Source organism: Pipra filicauda, unplaced genomic scaffold, assembly GCF_003945595.2.
Source record: "Pipra filicauda isolate LSUMZ 115617 unplaced genomic scaffold, ASM394559v2 scaffold390_size662804_pilon, whole genome shotgun sequence".
Classification (NCBI taxonomy): domain Eukaryota; kingdom Metazoa; phylum Chordata; class Aves; order Passeriformes; family Pipridae; genus Pipra; species Pipra filicauda.
This window is the reverse complement of record NW_024104521.1, coordinates 355,057-381,557: the sequence shown is the minus strand read 5'-3', so window position 1 is coordinate 381,557 and position 26,501 is coordinate 355,057. Positions and strand designations below refer to the sequence as shown.

Genomic DNA, 26,501 nt, shown 5'->3' with positions numbered 1-26,501 from the left:
CTTCACTGTTTGAGCCACATAAAAAAAATCATAATAGGGCTTTGAACTTCTAAAAGTTCAAAGTGTGAGCTGGTTTAGTCCATTCAGGCTTGATGCCCTGGGGCTCCTGACACATTGCAAACATGCCAGGTCTGTTGGCAAAGTCTGTGCAATAAGACTGGAAGCTTTTTCATTCCCAATATTATGAATAGCTCAAAGATTCAGCTAAAAGTCTGAAAAATGTATTTATATCCCCAGTGGGTCCTTCTTGAGCTGTTACAATGAACATAGTGAATGAATATTTAACAACAGTAAGCAAACTGACATTTAGATAACTATGGTGACAGCCACACTTGATTTACATATTATGGATCAACAGTTTCTAGCAAGTCTCATTTTTGGGAAAAAAAAAAAAAAAAAAAAAAAGAAATCACTCTGAAGAACATATCCCTGCTTATCCTGGTTCATGCTACAGACCTTGGTGGTTTTTTTTAAACACACATTTTGAAACTTTATAAGGTCTTAATTCACACTATAGGCTAACAGCGAGAGAAATTCCAAACCAGAATATGAACCCATTTTTAATCCCAGTCAGCATAAAAGAAAAGTGCCTGAAACCCATAGAGGGACTTCTACATGTTATTGTAACTTGAAAACAGTTCAACTACACATTTTTTTAATGCAGGAAAAAGAAAGCAATCTTTTCATTCCAAAGCCAAAAAGCCTCTTGCTAACCTTCAGCCATGGGCAAATTTTACATCTGCGTTGCAAGACCTTAGAAAATGAGGAAAATTCTGACATATTTTTAAAATAACAGCAATACTGAAGCATCGCCAAACTAAACCAAGCTGAGAGTCGTAAAAAAAATTATCACTGAGAGCAGGGATCAGCAAGGTGACAGTAAACAGAAATACAGAATGCCTCCCGATGTAGTTGCTGCACATGAAGATCAGATCCTCTTCTTAAATTTAGTAGCCTTGCAAGCCACAAGAAGCCTTGAACTTTACAAGATCACTGCCTCTGCTTAAAGCAGGATGGAGTTTTTGTTTTGATTTTGGTTTGTCTTTTGGTAAATGAAAAAAAAAAAAAAAAAAGAGTGCAAGCAAGCCATACATGTAGGTAAGCACAAATCCTGTCAGTTGTGTAATACGGTGTGTGGGCGGATACATTTGCAATGAACACGTTGAACACAAGCCCACAAAATGCCCGTCCCTCCACATTTCATGTTACATGCACACAGAGACTTGAGACATAGGGGACTCTTTATCTGAAGCTTCTGTTATCCATGGTAACCAGAGAGAATTCATCCCGAGGAGGATCATCCTTAACTAGGGTATCAAATGACCTGAATAGCTGATGTAACTGAGTAACCCAGGCTGCTTTTCCCCAGAAATATTTCCAAACTGTGCTCTATTCAAATTGACTCTGTTCCTTCATTAAACACTTTCTTCAGCTCTGGAGCGTGCCATTAAAGTACATGACAACAGCCATTTAATTTCTTCTCTTAAACTAGGCTTTATCTATCCATACCTTAAATTGCAAGGGTTTTATTTTAGGAGATTGCAATACATATTTATGTGGACTTGTAACTCTCATTTCAAAGAAAGATCTTGGGGTAAGCAGTCTTTTACAACGCCTATCAGAGAAAAGGCAGTAAGAGGGAGGAATACTTCCACACCCAAACAGAATTCAAATCCCAATTAATTCAAAGCTGAGGATAACTGCATTAATGACAAGCAGGAATCCACTGCAATTCTCTGTAAATCTGTTCCAATGACAAATAATCCCAAGCAAAGGACCTGACACTAGAAATATTCATAAGCCCACATAGAATAACTAATGGGCTGGCTGTATCTTCATGCAGATATTGGAAGAGTACTGTTTTCAGAAGGAATATCAGCATTATTTCATTGACCAATATACAATGAAACAGAAATAAATTTGAGTCAAAAATCTTGCCCATTTTCAGTAAGGCAAGTCGCTTCAGGAGGAGACCATCAGGTTACATCTGCTCCAGACAGATCTCATTAGTTGCCATCTTGAGAAAATACTTTGCTAGTTATTTTACAGTTTTCAATAATTTTTCCCCAGGAGATCATTACATTTCTTACCATCTGAAGAAGGCGGGGTGGTTCCAAGTGGAGTGACGGGTGTCATTGGAATTGGGCTTGTTGGTGTTGTCATCAGGCCCATTTCAGGATGGCTCTAACAGGAAACACACATGCACAGGTCAATAGCTTCCCCAGCCATTGGAAACACAGATCATTACTTGTACTGTTCCATAGTCTCACACAGACATGACTAATGAAGTCTCAACAAACTTCAGCCTCTCTTCCAAAATGCCAGGCCGTGCTTCCTGACCTTGGACATCCAACAGTTAAACAGTACATCAATTTCTTTATTCCCTAAAACACAAAAATATATCAGAAAGTGGTGGCTCTCCCCAGCAGACAGAAAATACTCCCATGTAGAATGGGAAAAGGTTTGCAGAAGCCTATATTGCTTATAGCTTCTGATTTCCCCAAAAACAACCCAAGGATGTGCATTTGAAGTCTTCCTCCAAGATCCTGTCATTTCTCTTTCTAAAAGCAAATTCTCCTCACTCCTGCCCCCCTCACCTGTTCATATTCAAAGATGATGGCAATATATTACTTTTCTGTCTCACTATAAAGCCCAGGCACTGCAGGACAGGAGTGGATAACATAAATAACACTATCATTATCGATGCTCTCAGCTTCCATCAGTCAGTTACTCTCCCCATTTCATCTTTGCTAATAGTTGCCTGCTCAACTGCTTTGACTTTACTCTTTGCAAGCTTCCGGATCTATCCACACACTGGTGAGAGCATAGGCAATCTGCTATTTTTGAGTCTGACTGCCAAGCAAAGTGTCCATTTCATAGGGCAAGTTTTACATAAATGTATCATCTGCTTTAATATATCATCACAATTTCAAAATAAAAGAAAGATATAGAACTGCTGATTTGACATTCGTTCCATAGGATTTTTCACAAGTGGATGTCCTCCACGCTGCCTCTGAATATCTCATTTATGAGCAACTATAAATGCATGTAATTTATGGGAAGCACGGACACACATACTACAACTCAAAGACAATTTTACATCACTATAGGTCTTAACTTAAACTTTAAAACACAATTTTTCACTGTAAGTCTTACATAAGCCAGGTTTGCTTCCACAGATTTTGGGAGTTTTCCTTCTTTATCCCGAACAGTAACTGGTAGTTGAGAGACAAGAGTGCCACCCAGCAGCAAACCCGAGCACCCACGGCTGGTGAACACATGGAAACCTTATTGCTCCGTACATCCACACAATTGAATCCCTGCTCTTCCCATGCGTCACACAGCAGCAGGGAGCCATTCATGCAGTGCCAAGCAATGGGCACCAACTTAGGCAAGAGCATTCATCAGCTTTTATGAGGTTTTTCCAACATGACATGACCTACCTTGCCCTCTCTTAAATGAAGGATTACAGACAATCCACCCAAGAGGCCTCCGCATCAATTAAACCCACTGATCAGTGGCTGCTTCAGCTATTACTTTCACAAATAACTAGTCTATCCTTTTATTTTTAAGAGCTTTTACTCTATGTGATCTTTATCTGCCCTACTCTTTTCCCTACCAAAGGTCTCTCTTCCCTCAGGAATATCTTGACCACAGAAAGGCCTGAGTTGGTACTACACAGAACTGAAAGAGCAGAAATCTCTCACAAGTGGTAGGAATGAATAACCTGGGAAAAGACAGGCAGGGAACCTCAGCAAATTAACCGTCCATGAAACAGCAGCTTTCTTCAGAGGCTGCAGATCTGCTTATCAGACCTCTTCCATCACCACTACTGTCAGGAGTCCTCAAAGGTCTCCTCCATCATGCCAAGTGTCTAGCCTGTGATGTATGGCTGCTCTCTGAGGACCTGAAATAACTGGGGAAAGGTGCTAACTGTTTTGCTGATGTTTTTCTCACAGATTAATACCAATACCTAGAAACCAAAATTAAAAGCCTAAACCTGAAGGTTTACCTAAACACATCACGCTACTTTTGCAGCCAGTCACACCCCGATCACCAGATCAGACAGGCTCATTTTCTGCTTTCCAGCAACAACCACCTTTGCAAACTCACACAGTGTTTAGGAAAGCATCCAGAGCTTTGTGATCAGAGGTATGGAGCAGCCCACTGCTGCTCAGAAGGCTGCCATAGCTGTTTCTCCACCATAAACAGCACAAGGACAAGTGCTATGCTCCGGCAACAAGTTCCCAAGCAAAATGGGTCAGGCAAAACAGACAACATCACACAGTCTGCGCACACCCATACAGGACAATTCATCCAAGCCTGGAGCTGAATCAGTCTCTTTCTCTCAATACTAACTTAACAAAAGTGTGATTTGCTCTAAGAGCTGCAGCTACCTTATCCCTACTAGTTCACTCGTTCCATCTTCCCCCTAAGTCTACTCAATAGAGTACAGAAGGGACTCCATGCAGCCCTTCCCATTTAGTGGGAAAAACAAATAATTCCAGCATGAACTGTGACCTCAAAACTCTACTGATTTTCTGTCAAGGAAGGAAGCATTTCCTAAAATGCTTCTCAGGCCCTGGCCTGAGTCTGATCTTTCATGCTGATCCTATGACAAGTATGCAGGGGCGTACATCTTTTCACCGATTCCATTTCTGACTCTCTAATTTCAAACACATGCACTACAAAGAAATGGGGAAACATTCCACTGAAACTCACCTGTGCCAGAACTGTGATGAAATTCCGGTTTAAGTGAACAGCTTCATAGAGGGCCAGAAGGATTGCTTCATTCGTTCTGTGGGAAGGATACAGACAAAAGGCACAGTCAGTGATCAGAATACCAGAAGCCAAGTTGTTCAGAAGCAAGGTCTATCTGAAAAAAGAAAATTTTTTTTTAACTACAGAAAACTCTGACTCTGCAATCCAGTTGTATTGTATTCCGATTATTAGTAGTATTCAGCAATGCATAAAAATAGCTATTTTTAGAGCTCAACTACAGACTTTGTTCCCTTCCTGCTGAAGGTGTCCCTCATTGCTCAAACAGTGCTTTCCCTTAAAAGTCCTTTGTTTTAAGGGCAGAGGGTCCTGTAGACACCAAAACCCCTCATATTTATCACCTGCCCCCTTGATTTAGAAAATATTTTGGTGGGGACAAGAGTACGTGAATTATCACTTCCCATGTGCCACCTCCAACATGCCTATTATATGTTATAAATGCCCCATAAAAACCACTGCATTTTTTCTTATAAACTTCATTACAAGCAATTCAGCTGTGGCTCCTCCTGCTGCACCCTGCCCACTGAAGGGAGAATCCAGTTTGCAGTGGTGTGGTACTACTTTAGTGACAAGAGAACCTGCCCCTGTTGTTTGCTGTGGGACATTAGAACAGCTCCATGACAGAGTGGGTCACACTGACCAGCTCATTGTGTAACTAACATTTGTGCACTTACTGGACCGAGATCTTCTCATCAGCATCTGCTATGAACATGCTGCCCACCTATGGAAAGAGAGAGCATTGCACAGCAGGAATTCGGGAAAGCTATTAGACAACAAGAGAGAATACATGGATACAAACAGATTTGATTTTGCAGTCCTGTCACTGACCAATTCTTCACCTGTCAAATCACAAAAAAAGGAAAAAAGAAAAAGGACTGGACCTTGGATCCCAGCCTGGATTAGTCTGCCATTCTGTAAGAGGACAACAGAGATTGCTTCCTATCTGCTTGCCCCAGAGTGGTAGCAGTTTCACCCAAGTCACTCCTGACAGACAGCTGTTAACAGTGAACTATCCTTACTTAAAGGAAATTTTCCTGTCAGTTAGATCTCAGACTACAATTAAATGTCAGATGAAAGTAAGGCCAAACTGAACAAGGGTAACAGTGGATACTCTTCACAAGGAAGAAATTCACAATTGTCTTTGAAGGGTACCCCTCCAAAAATGCAGACAGTGCCCACTGCGGAATCCAAGCTTACCCCATGGTCACTCAGTACACCCAGACTTGAGAAACAAGACAGTAAAGAAACAGAAACTCTAAAGCTAGTGACAGCCCAGACTGTGCCACTCTGTTCTAGGTCACATCAGCAGAGTAGTAACTTTTTTTAAAAAACAAGTAGCCATTTAAAAGTGATTAAGAAGTTTAACAAACTGATTAAAAGGTTTTTTCAAGTGATTTTTAAAATAAAGTCAACTAGAATAACAATGATGCAGGAAAACAATTTCAATTATCAACACCAGAATAGAGATCTTGTCCTTTGAAAGAGCTTTCCCAGCCAGATAACAACACAGTCCTCAGAATACAGCCATTTCAGTTGTATTTGGTTTGGATACATTCAACCCATGCCTGCAGAACCCACATCCCAAACTCACAGTTTACAGAAATGCCCTCCTGCTGAACTTGCATGAAGACAGCTATTTTAAGAGTAGAAAAAACGCTGCTTCCTTGCTTACCATATTAGTTAGGGCTGAGAAGAAACCAGTCTGATGCTCCTCTTCCTTATCTTTGTATTGCCTGAACAAAAAGAAATAAGGATGAAGTTTCAGGGTTATACATGGAACTAGGGTTATTTTACCTAAATCACTGTAAGATAGTCTTATCTGATAAGTATACAGGATGGAAGAAGCTTCAACATTCACAAGCCTTTTTCAAGAATTCACAAAAGATGCAAAGGGTATTAAAATATTTGTAAATTGTGTAGAGTTGAGGTGGGGTTGCTGAAAGATGTGAGAGTTGAACAATGCTTGTGCTGTTACAGAGGACATGGGCAGCCTGGGCTAACACAGAAGGAAAGGACTCAAGTGACTTAGGAAATTTTGTCCTGCACTGGAAAAACAGTAATAAACCACATGAAGCAACAGAGTCAGTAACCACAGAACAGTTTCATTTCAATTATCTGCTACAGACCAAATCAGAGTTGGCCACCCTAGGGCCAGCAGAAACCACGCAGACCATTATAGTTCATGGCCTGGTCTTGCCTGATCCCACATTCCTGGAGCAAGTGAAGAGACTGGAACTGAAGTCAAGGTATAGGTTGGGTACCTCAGGTTTAAGCTACGTTGCTACATTTGGCATTCAAACGCACTAGAAAAGCTCACGTGGCCATTTATGGTGTCTGTCATACAGCAATCTCATCATACACGATGTAATATGCAAAGTAAGCAATTCTAAATATTTGGAAAAGGGGGAAAGAAAGCACTGAGCTACGCAAAACAGGCCATGGTCTGAGACAGCTTTTGTCACAATGAAGGAAGTTGGGTGGGTGAGCTTTTTCTGCTTTACTGTGATAATTTACTCTGTTACATACATGATTTGCTGATTTTGCAAGTCACTTGCATAACTGCAACAGCAGACTTCCAAAGGAATTAAAACATTTTTCTGGATACTTTGAGAATCCTACTGCACAAAAAAATGTCACGTGTTCCTCCGGTAAAATTGCTGTAAGTTCTAAATTCTTCTGAAGCACTTTCCTCTTGGGAAAATGTACACATTTTGAGCTGTTGCATATGAAGCTGAGAACATGCTACCCTGCTGCTGACTTTCTGGCTCTTTCTTCAGCAGCAGTTACTGCTTTCCACCATGTGGAAGCACATGCATGCCCTAATCACCTCTGATCTGGCATGTGGACAGGCCTGGATACATTTGTTAGTTTGTCTGTTTGTTTTAGATAGCATTTCAGTTAAATCCATTTTCTAACAGAGAAGTTCTCAGCAAATCATTGATCTTTTCCTTTGGAACAAAGATTTTCCACAAGGTTCATAGAGAGGTAAAATCCATGACAATAAAAACATACAACAGATATCTTCCCCTAGAGCAAGATCTCTCCTGAAGCACATCAGCCCAGCTGGTAGAGATGGATTCACTCTTGCAATGACAGCAACAACTGAGTCAAAGTATCCTAAAGCATAGGACTATTCCCTGCCTCTCTGGGTGCATCAAGCCTATTAAGTGATAAACAAGTGCTTCAACACACAAAAAAATGTTTGTGAAAATGTACAGCAACTATCCTGTACTGAAAAATAAGACACAATTAGGTTTTACCTGTTATATTCCGATAAAGCCTGGGCAATTACAAGTCCCATTCCCTGAAAAAAGTGTTAAAAAAACTTCACATTACAAATCTCAAGGGAGGAAATCACACACTGAACACACATAGCAATGCTGTCCCCCAGATAACCTAGCATGCTATGAAGAATTTCCCTTGTAGATGTCTGAACTATTAAGACATGCTATGATACAACAAAATTACAAACCAAAAATCAAGACACCAAAATTTAAAGTTATATATTTAATTACTAAGTTCAACAGAGAACATTTACTCTCCTTGGATCTCCAGACAGCTTACTCACTCAAGAAGCTTCATTAAAACACCAAGTGCTTCAGAAGGAAGATGGTGTCAGAGGAAAGACATCCAAAAATTCAAAACAAGAGCCATAAACACTAGTAACCTTTAACTTCTTGCAAACAGCCTCCACCATTCCACAACTACTGAACATCCTTTCTGTCAAGCCAATTGAATTAACTCAGAATCACCCTTTAGTTAGCACGGAGCTTGCTTTTTACTTCATGCCTAAGGAACAGCTTCCAAGTCCAGACCTCCATAGCTCAGTGTGCTGTCACTTTTTATCCAGGCCAGGCTACAAAACTTAAGACTGTGGCTACAACCCAAAATATGTTGCAGGACTTTTGACTCAAATACAAGCTTCCACTGAGCTACAAGAATTGACTTGTGGACTGGTAAAATCGGGTGACATAGCACTGGAAATGAGATCTCTGGCATACGCCATCGTGTGCCTTTGGCATGTGACAGCAAATAGTGTATAGATAGTTCATAAATGTATAGCAGATCAACTTTAAGCATGTTTCTTGCTACCTAGCTTTTTAACCACCCCCACCATTTATTGGTGATCAAACTGTCCAAATCATGAGCGCCCTAACCCATTGCAAGAGTACAGTCAGGGCTGAACAACTCCTGTACTGGTGTTTCTCAGAGCAGCACTGTTCCTAGATCTGATTTCTACAATACACTGTGCTTGCATTCATTCCACTAACACCACACATGAAAGAGCATCCCCAGCAGCACAGAGGAATCAAGTCAAGTACTCACATTGAGCGTGGCCTCATCATCCACGATGGAGAGCTTCACAATGTAGGGATTCACTGACTGCTCAGCGTGAGGGGGGGAAGGAAGAAAGAAAATTGCTTGTAAGTTCAGCCTTCAGGAAAAAAACCACTATTATCTTTTCAAGTTTACCCAACCACCTGGGAAGAATCTGTCTCCTGTCCCGTAAAGTAGAATACGCACAAAGAAACAGGAGTCGCAGCACATGCTAAGGCTGCTGCCTGGGACACCTTCTCCTACTGGCTCAGCCAGGCAGTCTCCCGATTTTATTGAGAACGGGAGTTTCTGCTCCTCTGCAAGCTCATCTGTCAGTCTTGAAAGTGGAGCAGCTGTCCTGCAAGCTTGTTATCTGTGACACACACACTGTTATGCAGCAGGAACAGGCAGTGAAGCTGCGATGGAACATCAGCGTTCTGCTATCTCCCTTCTGCAACACCTTGCAAAGATTGCTTAAAGGAAGGAGGACCCAGGAAGGCAATGTTAGAGACTCATCTGCTGCTGGGTTAGAGATCAACACTTTGTTTACACCACTGAGAGCTGGAAGTCTCTGGAGAATATAAATTCCTTGAACTTAGCTGAACAAAGCATGCAGACTCCATCTATAAAGATAAATGCTAATAATTTAGGAAGCATTTTACATTAGCAACGCACATTTGTTTTTCCTGGTTTATATGTGTCAGTACAAAACTAGAAAAAGTTGATTTCAAACCAAGACACGGAAGAAAAGTCTCAGTCTGTGTAGTAAGCCCAAAGTGATGGGAAGAATAAAACACAAAACACGCATCAGTTGCTTGACAGCAAGTTAAAAATAAGGCTGATCAGAAAACACCACTCTCAGCTATCTGGTGCTTTGGGAGGATCAGTCTTTCTCTTTGGATCAGAAAAGAAATTGATCAGAACAGTTCAAAGCTCAGCCAGCCTCTGAGCTGCCTCCAGCAGCATCCAGCCCTGCCACTGTCTCAGAAAAAGACACAAAACTCACACAGAACCCAGCCGTGCATGAACCATGCAAAGACATTTCCTTGAGGCTGGAGTAAAGGCTCCTATGGAGTAACAATATGGGGTCCTCTCTGTACAACCATGCTCCCTTTCAGAAATTAAATTTAGTCAATGTCTGTGGAGCAGAAGCAAACATCACAAAGTCATAATTAAATATGGATTAAAATCCATCCTTGTAAATATACCTTAGTTTTGCTGATTTCAGTCATTCAACAGGGAGAAACTTCCCACACAACAGCTCATGCACAGAAGAGGCCAGCCTGTGACTCATGACCAATAAAAGTGATGAGGCTTTTCCAGGCAATGGCCCCTGGCTACCCTGGATTAGAGGCTGCAGAGTTACCCAAATTCCCAGATGTGGGAATAAGCGAACTGGGAGATACTACACTGACCAACACCATCAGGCTGACCTGACACCTACTCATACACTCAGTCCCATCAACAGAGAGGGAGGGAGAGTAGGTTGTTCCTTGTCATCTCCAGCCTGTGAACAATTTTTCACACTCCCACTGTCCTTGATTTTCCAAGATGCATGCTCCATGTCTCCCGTCTCTTGACAGCAAGATGCCAGCAGTGCACGGCTGAGAGGGTCATGAAGCTGGCCCAGCTTGCTACGGATCTCTGCCCTCTGTCTTTTCAGTTGTCACTTCCACACCTGCAGAAGTCTTTTTAACAATTCCTCTCTGAAGTATTCCATTCCCCTGACACATTCCATGCCTCCTTCTAGGCTTCCCTAACTCCTCAAGCAGCAGGCAGATTTCAGTGTATTTCACACACCGTATGGGGTGTGTGGGACAAGGCAGTCTCTACTGCACTGGTATGCAAGTCTGTATCAGTGTGATGGGAACCTTTCCCATGCTGCCCACAGGACATGCAGTTTGCTCGTGCTCCTCCTTGAGAGCCCACAGCTCCAGGTACTGTCCATGAGCACCGGTCTGCACATCTATGATGAGCGTCAGCAACCTGCAAGTTGTACAAGCACCACAACCAAACCCACCCCATACTCCCTGCCTGCTTTCCTGCTGTTTCGGAGTTCAGTTCCCCTCTCACCAGGAATCATAGCAGAAATGTGAAAAGTCTAAATTACACCTGCCACTCCACAACATGCACAGACATGCAACAGCCTTGGAAAGCAGTTAATAGCATTTTGAAAGCTTCCAATTGTCAGTTTCTGCCTCTACCTGCAGACAGAAAGAACTCAAAAATATGATTCTGAGCAATTCAGACAGCACAGGTCTTTTCCTATCACTGCCATCAGGTAACAAACAAAAAATAGCATAGAGATCTTCTTGTCAGGCATGACATACAGACACAAACTCCTGGAATCTGCGAATACTTGAGATGTCCTCCATGAACTACCCATCACTAGATGCCAACAATCTCATAGAAATAAAGCTGCAGAGGGATCATTACCAGGTCATTTTTAAAGTAATCCTCAGGTGAGACATGCCATACAAAGTGAGCATTGTATGGGAAAGTACACAAGTCTGGCAGAGAGAGAGATATCTCCTCCATGCCCCCAAACACATCTCTGAGACCTTTAACACAAATCCATGAGAAGTAATTTTTTAGGTAGGTAGAGAAAGCAGAAAAAACCCAAGCTAATCATGTATAATCCCTACTTGGGTGCTTAACTTATCTTCACATCTGTAACAGAAACGAAGGCCAGAGTCCACCCAATCACTCCTCACAAGAGCTTTCGCTGAACACTCATTAGAGATGATTCAGCAGGTCATTCTGCAGGGAACTGAAGCTTGAGTAATTACTCTTTTTGTTAAAGAGATTTGTTTAAAATAATTTCAGTTATGCATGATCTTTTTTTTTAATAAAAACAAAAAAACCCATGAACTTTCCAACTCTCCAGTGTTGTGTCTCTTCAGCACCCACAGTTGTCTATACCAAGGAGAGGCAAGTGCACATAACCAGACACAAAGAGCTGTTGGATACACTCCATGCTGCCAGACAATTTGAGAGAAGACTACAAAACTCACATCCCAAAAATATGAAAGAACATTCTGATGCAAAACACACTGGTATTCACACTAAAAACACACACGAAATCAGTTGGCTAATTAGCAACCAATGGAGTTCAGACAAAAAGAGAACCTATCAGCTGCAGCACAGTTAGCTAAAAAGAAAATTTCAAAGCATTTGAGGCATAAATGTATGCTACAATACATTGACAACCAGGCAACCACCAGAATGATTCTAAATGTCAAATAACAGCAAATGAAAGCAGCTACTGTACTTAAGGAGAAAGAGTCTGACTGCATTACTACAGGCTTTGCTTGTAGCACTGCTACAAAGGGCAGTGTTGGGCAATTGTCACATAAAACCTTTCTGGGAGTTGCTTTCAACCTTGCCAGATAAACTGCTCAAACTGAAGTTTCCCTTGCCACACATCTGCTTCAGCTGAATTGTACTTTTTAAGGATCACAATTTCTTTTGAGTGCCAAATTTCAAGACATCTAGGACAGTGTTCTCCAAAGCACTCAACTCCAACTCAATACTCCACAGAAAGCTACGGCAAAGAGCAGAGGACAAGTCTCATGTACTCACTGCATTCTACCTTACAAAGGACATAAGATGAATTCCACAGGGATCCATACCTCAGGGATGGGACTACACAGCTCTCCACCTTTTGGTCTGAACTTTGCAAGGAGACCTCTGGTCTTTCCAGTCTGCCCCCATCAGTACCCTTAGTCATGTTATCGCCAACAGTCTTCCCTCATAGCCATAAAATGAAATCAAACTCCTGTTCCACGCTACCACGGCACAGATTGCTGTACAGAACCTGTCATTCACGATTCTGACAACATTGACAGGAATGAGAAATTGACAGGCATTACTTTCACACCAAGTATAGCTCCTGTCTTTGCATATTCTCTAGATCTATTCATAATTCAAAACAAGATCCATTATAAAAACAGGTAGGTTTTGAAGCCTGTCCCTCCTAGTAATTCAGTTCAAGAAGGGGCATTCCAGAACTTTCCCATTTGTATATTAAGGTATTCCTGCTTGGGAAAACAAAAAACAATTGACCATTAAAGCACCATGCCTCATGCAAAGAAAAGCCAACAGCAGGTGTTTTTCCAACAGTCAAAATGTTTCTTTTTCAAGGTGATGAATAGCAGGAAAAAATGGGAATAGACCACGAAGTAGTACAACTGGTTTAGAAAAAGGAAGATGAATAAAGTTCCTCAAAGAGGAATCTGTCAAAGAGACAGAGAGAGACTTCTCTTGGAAATACTAGCTGTGATGTTTCAGTTCATTCTTTGGTCACAGCTTCACCATCTCTTCTGGGAATCTGTGCTCTTTCAGTCTGCTAGTCAGGTTCTGAATCACAAATTCAGTCTGAAGCCCAAGATGACTGACAGCCCATTTAACTTTGGAGAATATGTATAACTGCACACTCACACGCACAGAGGCAAACACGGTGGTTTGGCACAACAGTAACTCTTCCAAAAGAACTTTCCTCAGAATGCTTCTACGAAGGAAATGCAAATTCCCTAGGTAGTTTCTTTCATGCTGGTGCATAATGAGCTGTAGGAATATCATACACATTTGATTATAGATGTACATCAGAGACAAATACAGCATAACAGGACCGCCTTGCAAAGCTTCTGCAGCTCCGTGCTGATGTCCTGATAAATGTTACAGCGTGCAGTGCTAAAGCTGTACTGTGTGCTGCCTTAATAATAATCCAGCCTAAATTAATAAAGTTGAGAGAAGTAATGTTTCTGTTATCCAGAAGGCACCTACCTCATACTTTCTGTAGTTGACCAGCAAGGCCAGAAGGACAACAGCATCATAGCCATGTTCCCTGCGACTCAGTGGGCTGGACAGGATCTAGAATAAACAATCACACTGGTCTGTTCAGGCCTGCTTCAGGAAGCTTGCAGTGACTCTCAGAAAGTGCATACCCATGAAATGTATGTGTAAGAGCAAATTATGTCCTATCTGGAAAAGGGTACTTAAGGTCAAGGGACTGTCAGCATCTCCAGGAAGTTATGCACACAGAGAAGCTTATTTATCACAGAAAGAATGAACATACGCTTTCAGGACATAAAGGGCAAATATATTTCTCAACAGCACTGAACAGTATCTCACTGAATCACCAACATTACTTGTGCAAGTTTTCTGGATTTCCCCAAGCTCAGTTCCACTTCTAAAAACTATATTTTATCAAAGAGCAGAAAAAACCTTGATATATCCCCACTGCCTTTTGAAAGAAAGTTTCTCTGATACAGAAATTCTCTGCTAAATTAGCCCAGAAATCTGTTCGGTTTCTATCTGTGCAGAAATGTCTCAAGTGAAAATAAATACTCAGTAGTGACTAAAAACAGCAGACTAGAGTACAGAGGAGACAGCATTAAAAGAAATATATATGACTGACTTATGAATGGAAGTAACAACAGTGCCAGTGAGCTGTGTTGCTTAAAGCTGAAAAGCAAATACATCACTGAAAGCTCTCACTATGGAAGAAGAGCTCCTGCAGTGAAGGAAGAACCCTTACCTGTAAAATAGCTTCAAATATGCTGTTAATCATCACATACTCCAGGATGGTGTTCTGACTAATGTTATCCGTCACCTGAGAACAAACAAAAGGTTTAAAATCCCACACGAAGCCTCCACTGATGCTGCAGTTGCCTCTGGCACACACTGGGAGCACAAGAGTTCTACTCCCAGATGGACACATTTATCCAGAATCTCACACTTAGTCAGCAAGTCAAGGTGTGACCACCAGTAGAGTTAGACATGAAATAAAAGAAATATGCCCTGCCTCCCACCCCTCCCTCTGGCAAGAAGCACGACCCACATTCTAAGAGCTCCCCCTTTCCTCCACACATTGGTATCCTACACAGCTGCATGACAACAGCCATCAGCTCTTGCACATTCTACACAGGAGGCAGAAAATGAAAAACAGGTCATATATGTTCCACTGAGAACTCTCCCCCTCATGAAGAGGGCAGTGAAGACCTCCTCCACACTCAATTATCTCTTATCACAGTCAAAATAGTTCACGTTTGACCACGTCCAAGAGCTGATGAGTGGCCATTTACTACAACTTCCTCATTCTTCACATTCTCACCATTCTTGTCTACTCCACACTTTCTGTCTTTCCTCAAGCCCTCTCCCATTATTTCCATTTATCTGAGACTTCTTAAATATCTTTTTCCCTAGAACAACCCACACCTGTGAATCCAATTGACACTTCCTCCTGCCTCTCCCCTTTTGCCCCAGGCACCTCTCTTACAGGATTCTAGTCTGCACTGGCATTGTGGTTAGAGCCATGATGCATATTCTGGACTGACCCTTGTTCTCATTCACAATTTCTTTGCCCTTCTTAAGCTTCACACTGCAGCCTTCTGCTCAAGTTTTGAGACAGTTCCATCCCTCAAGATGTGGCTCACATAATCCCTGAAGTTATTATACAGCTGGTATTTACTTACAGTCACCAAGCAGAGAAGTAGCTTCAGACACAAGCTTTTGAGACTTTCAGAACCTTCAGCACAAAGGAGTGAGTCCAAGCTCTCCATCAGATTCTGAAGAACAACAGTCGCATTATTTAAAAGCAGTATTTTAAATTATTTGAAATATTTTTTTATAAACAACTTTTTGAAAGATTCAAATACAAGAGCACCAATATAAAGCCATGTTATTCCACAATCAGTAATTGAGCCATTATTACTGCTACACAGGCCATATTCACACTATTGTTTCTCAACACTGTTTTGTGTTAACTACATTTTAATGACTACAGGCATAACATCATGATCATTTTCCAAGAGTTTTCTCTAGATACATGAGATTTTTGTATACACAGAACAAATTATTTTATTCACAACGTAATTCTGAGCTCTACAAAATATGATTTTCGTTTTTGTTTGCAAGACAGTAATATCACTGCTTTATTTTTTCTATATTCCATTTTACTTATAGGAATAAAGACTTTTTTGTAAGCAGCATACCTCCAATTAACAGTACATATATAAGTTATGATTAAAAATAGATCCTATATAACTGTTTTACAGATATTCATCAACACTGTTTTCCAAATACTAAGTTTCAGGTAATACAGTTTTCTTAATGGAAAAATGTATTTCTGATAGGTAAATTACTACTTAATATTTTCCGCAATGTACTGCAATTTGTATAGAGCAGAAAAATTGCCACTGTTGTAGAGAGATGAAAGAGACAAAAAGGATTCAGCTTCATCACTGATTACTTCGTCAGTTCCCAAACTCAACATCTTTACAGTGAAGAGCATCAAATAATTTTAAAGCAGTACATGTGCTGACGGAATGTGAGAACACAGGATATGACTCAGATAAAAACTAAGTACAAGGTATGAGGTTCAATACTAGGTACTAATGGCCTGTGGCAGCCTTTTCTGGCTTTAAGATTTCTTAATTTCTGTGTGACTGCACGGTGTAGAACTAAAGGAAAAGAATATTTATTCTATTATATTACTAACAAACCGAGGGAGCCCAAGTGTCTTTGTGCCACTAGCAGGTAAAGAACTTCAGGACAGCTGGTTTTAGTAAGTGGCTGGAATACCTCCCCCCAAAGCTGCACCTTGGTAGGCACATGTGTCTATAAATCACTGCCCCTGCAACACAGCTGCTGTGCAAACTGTTCCTCTACATTGCCAGGGCCTCACCTTCATACATAGCTCTGCCTTATCAAAACCCACAAGCATGTTGATGATGTCAAAGCCAGAAGTGGATTTGTTCTTCTGATGGACACCCCGAATTAATGCACACAAAGTCTGCAAAGGGAAAAAACAGAAGGTAAGATGTAAGGCAACAGCTCCAACTCAGTAGCAACACCTGCAGCATGATGCTCTCCTAGCACTGGCAAAGCCCAGATATTGAAATTAATACCAGCAGCCTGGAAGCCATACATTTTGTCTGACCTCTCCTTCACCTCTATTGCTTCTAAGGAAGATCTTGGATGCTGAAGACTCAAAAAAATTGGAGAAGAATGCATTTGATCATAGTTTTTGAGTATAAATTTCTGTTTGGTTACCACAGTGCTATAACCAAGCCTGACCAGTAAACTGTCTCTTTGTCAACAGCAACAAAAAAGCAAACAAACACACCAAAAGAAATGTCTCCAAGGTTATTAGGCAGCTTAAGCTTTCCTAACTCCCTCCTTCACGTTTCTTGTTGCAGGCACTGGATTACTGCATCATACCAAGTTCTTGGAGATCGCTGGCAACACAAAGGTATCAGCACACCATGCTTCCAACAGACCCCCTGGAAAATTTATGGACATGACTAATTTGCCCCAAGAGAGGGAAATGTCTGTGGTGACTTTTGTCATCAGGCACCTCTCAGGCCTGCAAAGAGGGGAATGAGCAGCAATATAGCCACTGCAGTTTTAGATCCCAGCTTAAATTCACCTGTGAGAAGTAACTAGTTTCAGAAGATGTAAAGCTGGAGACAAGCAGACCTGAAGGAATTAGCACACATCTGGAACTATACAGAAGAAAAAGGATAAGGTAGACATCCTTTTTTTTGTTACTGTGAGAGACAGGATATTGGGCTAAACAAGCCCTTGGTCACCAAAATCATTCTCAAGAAATGATTGCTTAAATAAGTTTTGGCTTCAGGATCACTTTCCACATCAAAGTGATTAAAGGATAAGTCTCCTAACTCAAGCTCAGGACATGTTGCCTCACTCCAGTTTACACACACACAGCAGTATTCTAGACTTAGCCCTGCCCTAACTTTTTCCAAGAGTCTGGATAAAAGTTGGGGAATTCAAGGCTGGGCTAAGCTGTCTGTGTAGCTATAACTACAATATTTAACAGCATCCTTTCAAACTAATTCTGAAAATTATAATAAAACAATGCAAGATTGTATGTCAGAGGTGTAAATATTCTGTTTCAAACCAACTTTTCCCAGCTCACTGTCCGTCCAGTGTCTACTACAGATAACTTCTTCAAACCTGACATTCATATCCTGTACTCCTATAGCTGAGAGAAGCAAATGCATCCATCAGACTGTAAGAATGAGCTTGTGAACTAATAACATCAAACATCAAGACTGAGGAGGGGAGTCTCCCATATGAGACATGGGACAGCAGAACTTTGGTAAGGAAAAACCTGCAGGAAAATGGCTGTTAATTCTGGGTGACAATTGTTCACAGTTTCCAATTAGGAAGTGTCCAGCTGGGACAGTTTCCTGTATAAATTTCACACTAACTTCTCCAGAGGTTTATTTATTTTTCGACCCATACGGAAATTCAAAAATGCAGCTGAAATGAGTGAGAACAGGTGAAAGTAGAATAACAAAGCTACACAGAGTAAGCACTCTTGAGATGTCAAACTGACAGCCTGCAGTGTGCACAAGCCCCCTTGTCTCTTCACCAGATCCTCCTGAATTCTGAAACAAGCTATTGCTCTGCAAAGAGTAAAGAGACTATGAATGTTTGTAACCTCCACAGGCAGTAAGTAGCAACTGTTCTGTAGACATCACTTCTCCTCAGAAGCAAAGAAATGAGCAGCAAATATATTGCCTCATCAGAAGGAAAAGACAGCATTGCCTGTCTCCCAGCAGTACCTGTAATGCATTGACCACTCTGATTGGGTGCTCCTCACCCAGGGCCTGGATGCAGTGCTGAAACAAGCAGTTGATGTTATCTTTTATCTTCATTAACTCTTCCCCATCCAAAGCCTCCAGCTTGCCTTCCAGATACTCCAGGTTGACCTGTCAGGTTAAGAAGCAGTTCATGCATGTTACACCCTCACTGACACCTTAGAAACACAAGTCCTTGCCACTGGCAGAACAGCAGCAGTACATCAGAGGATGTTCAAATTTGGTTACCTTCATGAGAAATAGCTCCTCCCAAAACCGAGGGTTGCATTTACTGGGGTCCTCTGTCTGAAAGGAAAAGGAACAGCCATGAAGGCAAATAAGAAAAAATCATTCAGACAGAATTTAAAGAAAATCATTATCATGGGTAGCTCAGAGTCAACATCACCCTACTGGATGAACAAGCAGTCTCACAGTGCAGAATTCTGGCTACAGGGATTCCCAGAAACAGAAGGACCAACGGAAGTAGCTCTCAATTGGGATGCCTCTGTTTATTTACTGAGATGTTTTTTGAGAAATACTGGAAAAGCCACGGCTTCCCACAGATCACAAATGGTTCTGGTAAACAACAGGACAAAGTGACCTTAAGAGAGCAGAATACAGAGCTCTGCATGACAGCAGGAGAGCCTGAAGCGTGTGCCTACACTGTGCAGGCCTTACCTTGGGAAACAAATCTCACATAAAGAACCCTCAGCACAAACTAAACCAAGAAAACAACACAGCATTTTCAAAGAAGAGATGCTCAACTCCTTACCGTAAAAATCTCATCATACATCAACACAACTTTCTCTTTCAATGGCTTCTTGGAGGCTGAAGATTTCCGGAGCAGTCCACCTTTCTTCTCTGTTTGGGCCATGCTGTATACCCTGAAGGTAAGAACAGACAAAAAGGGCTCAGAAAACTTGAACTTTTCTTCAAGGCATATCTGGCCTGCCTTAACCATGAGACTTTTTGACAAGCTGCAAGTAGGGGCTTTTAACTATACCAGATAAGAAATCAGATCAAAGGACCCATCTAGTCCTATATCCCATTTCAAAGACATATGCAAAAGTCCAGACACAGGCAGAAACAGAATAAGCTCCTTATGGATAAATTTTCTTAATTCTTCTCTGCTAGAAACTGATTCATGATCCAGACCAATGCAGTTTACATCTAAAAAATTACATATTTTTTAATATCTTTGGAGGAATTGTGATACTTGATATCAAATGGATACCCAGTCCTTTTTGATGCTGTTCAAGCCTCAAGGGCATCTGGTGACTAAAAGCTCCTGAAACTGTTTGAAAAAGTCTTCTCTTACCTGTTCAATTTGCTTCCTACCAAAGCACTTCAAATTCGGCTTTTGCACTCTGAGGTGGCATCCAACACTAGGAAAGCCTCCCTAAAGCACTCCTGCCACCCTTATTCATCCCTACCTCTGCATCTTGGCATCTCTTCTGCGGCAGCTGCTCTGCAAATCAAGCCAGAGAGGAACCCCAGCCTCTAAAGCATCCCATGTGGTTCAGGTTTCGGAAGAGAATGGAAGAACACTGGGGAGAAGCTTTGCAGGGATTTTTTTTTTTTAAACCAGATGAATTTCATTATTTATTTGACAGTAAAGGGTTTTCTAAAAACAGAAGGAGGTTTTACTGTCATTAATTGGTGTCTTACAGATTATACTATTAAAAAAAAGGAAAAAAGGAAGTACCATTATTACAAAATGAGCCGTTACACAAAGTAACACCCATAGCTGTGGTCCTGAGCCTTCTATGACAGACAACCCTCTCCAGGGGCTGAGAGTCAGAACACATGACTTGCCACGTATTCTCAACCTTGTGTCTGATGTTACGAAGCACAGCACCACTCTGACCCTGCAAATATATATTTATCTGCAATCACAGATTTTCCTTGCAAGCACCACACCTCTGGCACAGTCCTAACCTCCTCTATCACTGCAGGATGTCAGAGGTACTTAGCAGAAAGGGAATGCCATCCCTTCTCATATCCCTGAGCTCCCAACCTTTCTCCCATCCCTCCAAAGGTAATTACACACATGGCAGCAGCATACCACACACGGAGGCTTGACTTCAGTCATGCTCCTGAAAAACATGGGCAGGGTCTTGTGGCAGTTGCACTCAGCCATGACAAATTACGCATAGCGAGGTAAGTTCACTGCTGTCGAATCTAAGACCCCAGAGCTGGCAGCCATGGAGACAGCTTGGGATGTAGGCTCAATCCCAGACTGCCTGAACCCCTTCCACAACTGCAGTGGATTTAGATCTGTCTTTCCCTCAAAGACCAAGTTCCAGCAACTACTGAATACCAGTTCCAGATCTCATTCATGTTCTTTCCACTGCAGACAGCTTTTATTTGACTTAAGCTACAAGTATGTTCTCAACTAGGTCTCTCAGGCTCCCCGAGTCAGTTATTCAAACTTCCATCCTTTGAGGCATAAATCTTGGCTCAAAGTGGCAGAAAAACATTTTTAGGAGAAACAATGCTGCTGCAAAAGACACTACCTCAGGTGTGAAGGGAAGGAGCTTTGCCTGGATGGGAAAGGGTAAGACAGAACAGCAGACCTCACACCTGAAAAGTCAACATTTACACAGAAAGGCGGAGAGGTGTTCTGTCTTCCCACTAGAAAGGGAATATGCACAGCTGGCTGGTTATGGGCTGGTGTGTGTGCTGGGGTGAGAATGGAAACAGCCCCGAGACACATTGACAGAAGAAAGCAACTACTGCATCATAACATCCTGTAAACACCAAAATTACTCCTGTAGCCTGGTAGGTCTGTGTATCCAACTAAGATGGAAAAAGGTTTCCAACCAACAAACAAAAAGGAAAACATTTTTCAATCATCTTGATAGCTTCTCTTTTACAGACTTTGCCTTATTTTTAAACTGTCATGGGAAATAAGACATTATTCTAATTAGAAACATAATTGGAAACAGAGAGAAACCTATTAAAAACCAAATCAAGTACGATGTCACTTTTAGCCTAGCAATACGAATCCTACCCAAGACTGCACAAAACAATTTTCCTACTAGAATTCTAAGTTTCTGAACCTAGAGCAGCTGCCAGCCCCAGCATACAAACACATCCATCAGTGTGCTTCTAATTGAATTACAGCTAACGAATCCCAATGTCAAAACTAATAAACTAACTCTCAGTGCTTCTAGGTCAGCATTCTCACATGAAATGTGTACGTGAATGGGAGGGGATCAATATGCTCTGCTTAGTCCCTGGACTTTCAGAGCTGTGTTTTAACCCTTCTCCTACATTTCCAGAAAGACAGAAAAATCTAAGTCCCTCAGGACACAAAGGCTTGATGCTGAGTGAGCATCAGAGGGATCGCATGATCGTGTGAAAATTCTAGTCTGTCAGCACAGGACTTGGGACTCACATTCTCTCAACCAAAGCTGCACAGAGCACATATAAAGACAATGCTAGAGGCAAGGATTAAATAATGTTCTTGTTTTTAATTTGCTATTCTACAAATGAGCATATGAAGGAGCAAGGAGAGAAAAGTAGAAGTTGCCTTCCATGCCAATGCTTTATTAGGCTGTGCTTGTTTCATGACCTATGATGATCAGGCCATACAAATGGCTTTTTCTTTTCACTTTATGCAATTACATTTTCTAGATGTCATAAAGACAAACAGAAAACTGCATTTTGCTAATGGAGACCTTCCAGGCAGCTGCAGAAACCAACAGTGAAATGCACAAAACATTTATAAATATGTTGTAGAGGTGTCAAATTATCCGGATGCTGGGATGCTTATGAAAACGTTATGACACTGAATACAGTTAACAATTTTCCTTTAAACATCACATTTAAAAAGCATCAGTGCATTTTCCACATTTTAGGTTCAAACATAATTTATTCTGTCAATAGGTCATTCCCATTAACACATGCTGCTAAGTGAATCCTGCTGTATTCACTGACTACATAGGAGAACTACCCCTCAGGGCCAAGAAAAGCACACACATGGGGATTTTTAGAACAACAAGTACTTTGCTGTGAAGCAGAAGATACAAGATGCTTCATCTGAACTAAAAGAAAACTCAACAAAGCACAAGTCTTGGCAGCTCAAAAGGCAGGAAGATAAAAGCCATGGCAGACAGAAGTTCAGGCAGACTCTTGCTTTATCTCTCATCAACCCTGAGATCAGCTGATGAAGTCAGGAAGGGATGAGCACATCCAACCATCCACCTCCTTTCTGTTTCATTCCAGAACTCGTAACGGAGATTCCAACCAAACATATGACATTCCAATGAACACAACTGTGTTAGCTTTTCATTAGAGTAGCCACAGGAAAAATGAAGCTGACATTTTGAGTCTGAGATTTACTCACACTTATGCACATTGAAGGCTGTGGATGCTCCACAGTTTTTTTCATTCAGCTCCTGTACAGACTTATTAGTATTCTATAGACCATCTTCTAATAGCAAAAAATGCCGTAGAAAGGATAGCACTAACGCACATCTACACCATAATGACATCAGGATCCAAAACTTGTAACTTGTGTAGTCTTGCATGCAGCCCATCAAGCACAGCACTTTGCATTTAATTGCCTCGGCTAACAAACCTATAAGTTTTCAAGATTAGAGATGCACATACGCAACACTCACATACAATAAAACGTGAATAAGTTTTTTTTTCAGTGTGACTCCTCAAAAAATATATTGTAACACTTCTTGGCTAGGCAAAAAGAATACAGATGACAGAAAATGGTATTTTCACACACTGACTTACTTGGCAAATCCTATCTGAAAAAGGCTGTGCAAATGATGTGATCTGTATTAGTTTGTCACTGTCAAAGCCCCAAACCTCAATCAATATTTATAAAGACTCTGAATAAGAACTGAGATACTTGTCCTTTTAGAATCCAATATCTCTTGACTTGCCAGAGCTACTAAGATTGGACTCATTTTTTCAAATATTTCAAGGCTGGTAATTGCCTCCTCCCTCCCTGAGTGTATGCTCTTGGGACTCAGTGTGACGATGCTTTGCCTTTCGAGATGTTCTGCAGGTACGTCACTCAAGTATAAAGTTGTTGTTCAAAAAATATCTCAATCATGCAAGAGGCTGGGATAAACCCCTGTCTCAAAGTTAACGTACGGCTTTCAAAGCAATGTGTTATAAGCCATATACTCAATAAATTCTTCACTGAAGTACCAGGAAAAGCTTGCACTTAATCCACGTGATGAATCTGCAGAGTAAATACCAGACATAAACAACAGGCAGTTAAAACACAGGTTCCAGCACTCGTTCATCCCTGGAAGCAATAGACGACCTGTACCCAGCGCAAAAGTTCATGAATCCTGATTCACAGAGAGTGCCTGGACCCAGTTCAAGCTCCTGTATTAAACCCCTCAGGACCACCCAACAGCAGCCTGGAAGACCACAAGTGAAAACAGAGAGAAGAAGAACACATTGGATTAGATTTCGTCAAGGCTTTAGCAACCATCGTGGCCAAATTTCTGCTATAAGCCGTTTTGCAGCTTATTCTCCACCAATTCTTCAACTCTTGCGTTGGCGGTTACGGTTTGTGCTAGTACATCCACACTGCTTTTGTATTGCATCCATTCTTTACAACTTCATTTGTATATTGTTCACTGCAATGAAAACTGCTTTGACTGTGCTCTCCTTTACAACTGAAAGGTGCTCAACCCACCAACAAGGGAAACAGTAACACAGCATACAAGCCTTGGATCCATGTGGCAAAATTCCCAGGTGCCTTCAGGCAGTATGTAATGAGAAATATATTCTGAGGGTGTGCTGATGACAAAAGCCCACATAGATCCTACTTCTTTTTCTGCAGTACCAAGCAACAACCTCCAGCACAGTCACATACATTTTTACTGGAAAGTCCTTCCATCCTGCTTAGAGCAGAGCGATGTATGTGCTTCTACACAGTACACGCTAAAGTTATACCACGACTGACCTATTTTTGCCCCCTTGAAAAACAGGAAAAGCAGCTTCCTAATGCAGATACAGACTAGCTACCATTACACCTGCTTTAGCAGTAATGTAAAAGAATAACATTTCATCCATAATTGCATCTCATTTCTATCTGTCCAGTCAAAATAACACCCAATCCATCAACTTCACACCACCAACTAGTTACACTTCTTCCTGTCAAGTCCATCCAGATAAGCGTCGCATGCTTCCACCAGCATATATTCACACCATTTTTTCTAATTCATTTTCTCATTTCACCACTCTTTCTCTCTATATACCTGGCTACAACACCCAGCTTTCCCATGTCAGAAAGTCTCTTCGGGTTTTCACTTTTTGAGCCCTTTAGAATCCATCCCACATAATTTAGCCTGAAATATTCCGCACTGCCTTTACACTCCCACCTAAATGCTCACATTGCTTGCAGGCCTTTTCAGATGCCTTCCTTCTGAAGAAAAACACTCTCTCTGTAACCTTCCCCTGCCCTTTTTCCATGGATTCAGCCAGCGGTGTGGATCCAAGGCCCATGCGGAACACAGTGCAGCTACATGACCTTGCCTCCAACTTCTGAGGTAGCTGCTATGTTCTAAGAAGCTGCACAGTAAAGTCATGCCAAGATAAGAACGGCAGAGCTGAAGAGTGGGTAACATCTTTGAGATATGGACCATTAGCAGCACAAGTACTCAGAAGTTAAAATACAAACATAATAAGGTCTCAGTTCTAAAAAAAAAAAAAAAAATCAAAAAAGCAACCAAACAACAACAACAAAAAAAAAAAAAAAAACTAGGAAGCCAGAATATAGCAACTCAGCAACTCTGAGCAGCAGAGGCTGACCCTTCCCCTCCTGAGGGATGGCTGCCTGGTGTGTTAGCAGGGGGGGGTGAGCAGATGAATGCTTAGCCTAGTAGCTCATTAAAGCCTCGCTGTTGCTTTTGTGCATGCCTGCCAATAACTGTTAAACGTTTTTACACTGTATATACTACCCTACCCACAGACTCCCTTTGTACACAGCAAAAAGTACCCCAAATGACACAGAGGAACAGGTATTATTACTGGAAAACCAAACTGATGTCCTTTTCCCCACTCGAAATTCCTCTTAAACATTTTTGTCACACTTCCTGATAGAGCTCAAACAGCTGGTGAACTGCAATCACCGCGCATCGTTGCAATGATCCAAATTACCTCACTGCTTTGCATATTCCACCCACCTGCTCACCCTAATTGGCTCTCATCATATATTCAGATTACGGTCTCTGCTAAAGAGCAAACTTTCCTACAGTGACATATGCAACAGGGTTTGACCGCAGCTTGCTCATGTAGCAAGTACCTCTGCCTTCAGCAGAGTAAACATTGCAAGCTCCCACTGCTTTGCCACTGTTTACCACTTCCTTTTGCTCTGCCCATGCAAGTGCTTGTAGGACCGTGAGGCAAACCGGATAACCGGAATGATCAGCGAACGCTTATCGTTTTCCTAGAAAGAGTTATCCTGAGCCCAAAGTCCCCCGCAGCCGGGGGACAGCGCGGCCCGCAGGCACCTCCAGGGCTGCGCTGCCGCAGGCCCCGCGGCCTCCTCGGGGCCGGCACCCGAGGCACGCACCGGGGCACCGCGGCGGCACCGGCGGGAGCGGAGCGGCACCTCCCGCTGCACGGGCAGCGCGCGGCCGCTCCCGGAGCCGCCCGGGGCCGGCAGCGCAGCGGCCCTGCCACCGGCTGCCGGTGCCCGGCGAGGCCCCTGGCGGCGGGGAGCGCGCCCGCCCCGCGGAGCCCCCGGCGCAGCGGAGCCCCCGGTGCCGGAGGGGCGGCGGGGCGGGGGCGCGCCCGGCCCCGCGGGTGGGGGAG

At 42.1% G+C, this 26,501-nt stretch overlaps 1 protein-coding gene across 6 annotated transcripts in view; it reads right to left on the bottom strand.

Annotated features, from left to right (window-relative positions):
* ARMH3 (armadillo like helical domain containing 3) overlaps positions 1-26,501 on the bottom strand; it is a 127,365-nt gene that overhangs the window by 100,627 nt on the left and 237 nt on the right. Inside the window, exons 1-14 of one of the 6 annotated variants that reach the window (XM_027721696.2) lie at positions 25,871-25,981; positions 19,477-19,588; positions 18,954-19,010; positions 18,690-18,836; positions 16,784-16,891; positions 15,573-15,665; positions 14,636-14,710; positions 13,882-13,968; positions 9,106-9,162; positions 8,040-8,083; positions 6,452-6,512; positions 5,454-5,500; positions 4,723-4,798; positions 2,091-2,184 (exon numbers count right to left, since the gene is read on the bottom strand). In XM_027721696.2, coding sequence (XP_027577497.1) covers positions 2,091-2,184; positions 4,723-4,798; positions 5,454-5,500; positions 6,452-6,512; positions 8,040-8,083; positions 9,106-9,162; positions 13,882-13,968; positions 14,636-14,710; positions 15,573-15,665; positions 16,784-16,891; positions 18,690-18,836; positions 18,954-19,010; positions 19,477-19,578 — 1,048 coding nt within the window. In that variant the 5' untranslated portion in view covers positions 19,579-19,588; positions 25,871-25,981. The other 5 variants (XM_027721705.2, XM_039385040.1, XM_039385041.1 and 2 more) reach the window with 5 other exon arrangements.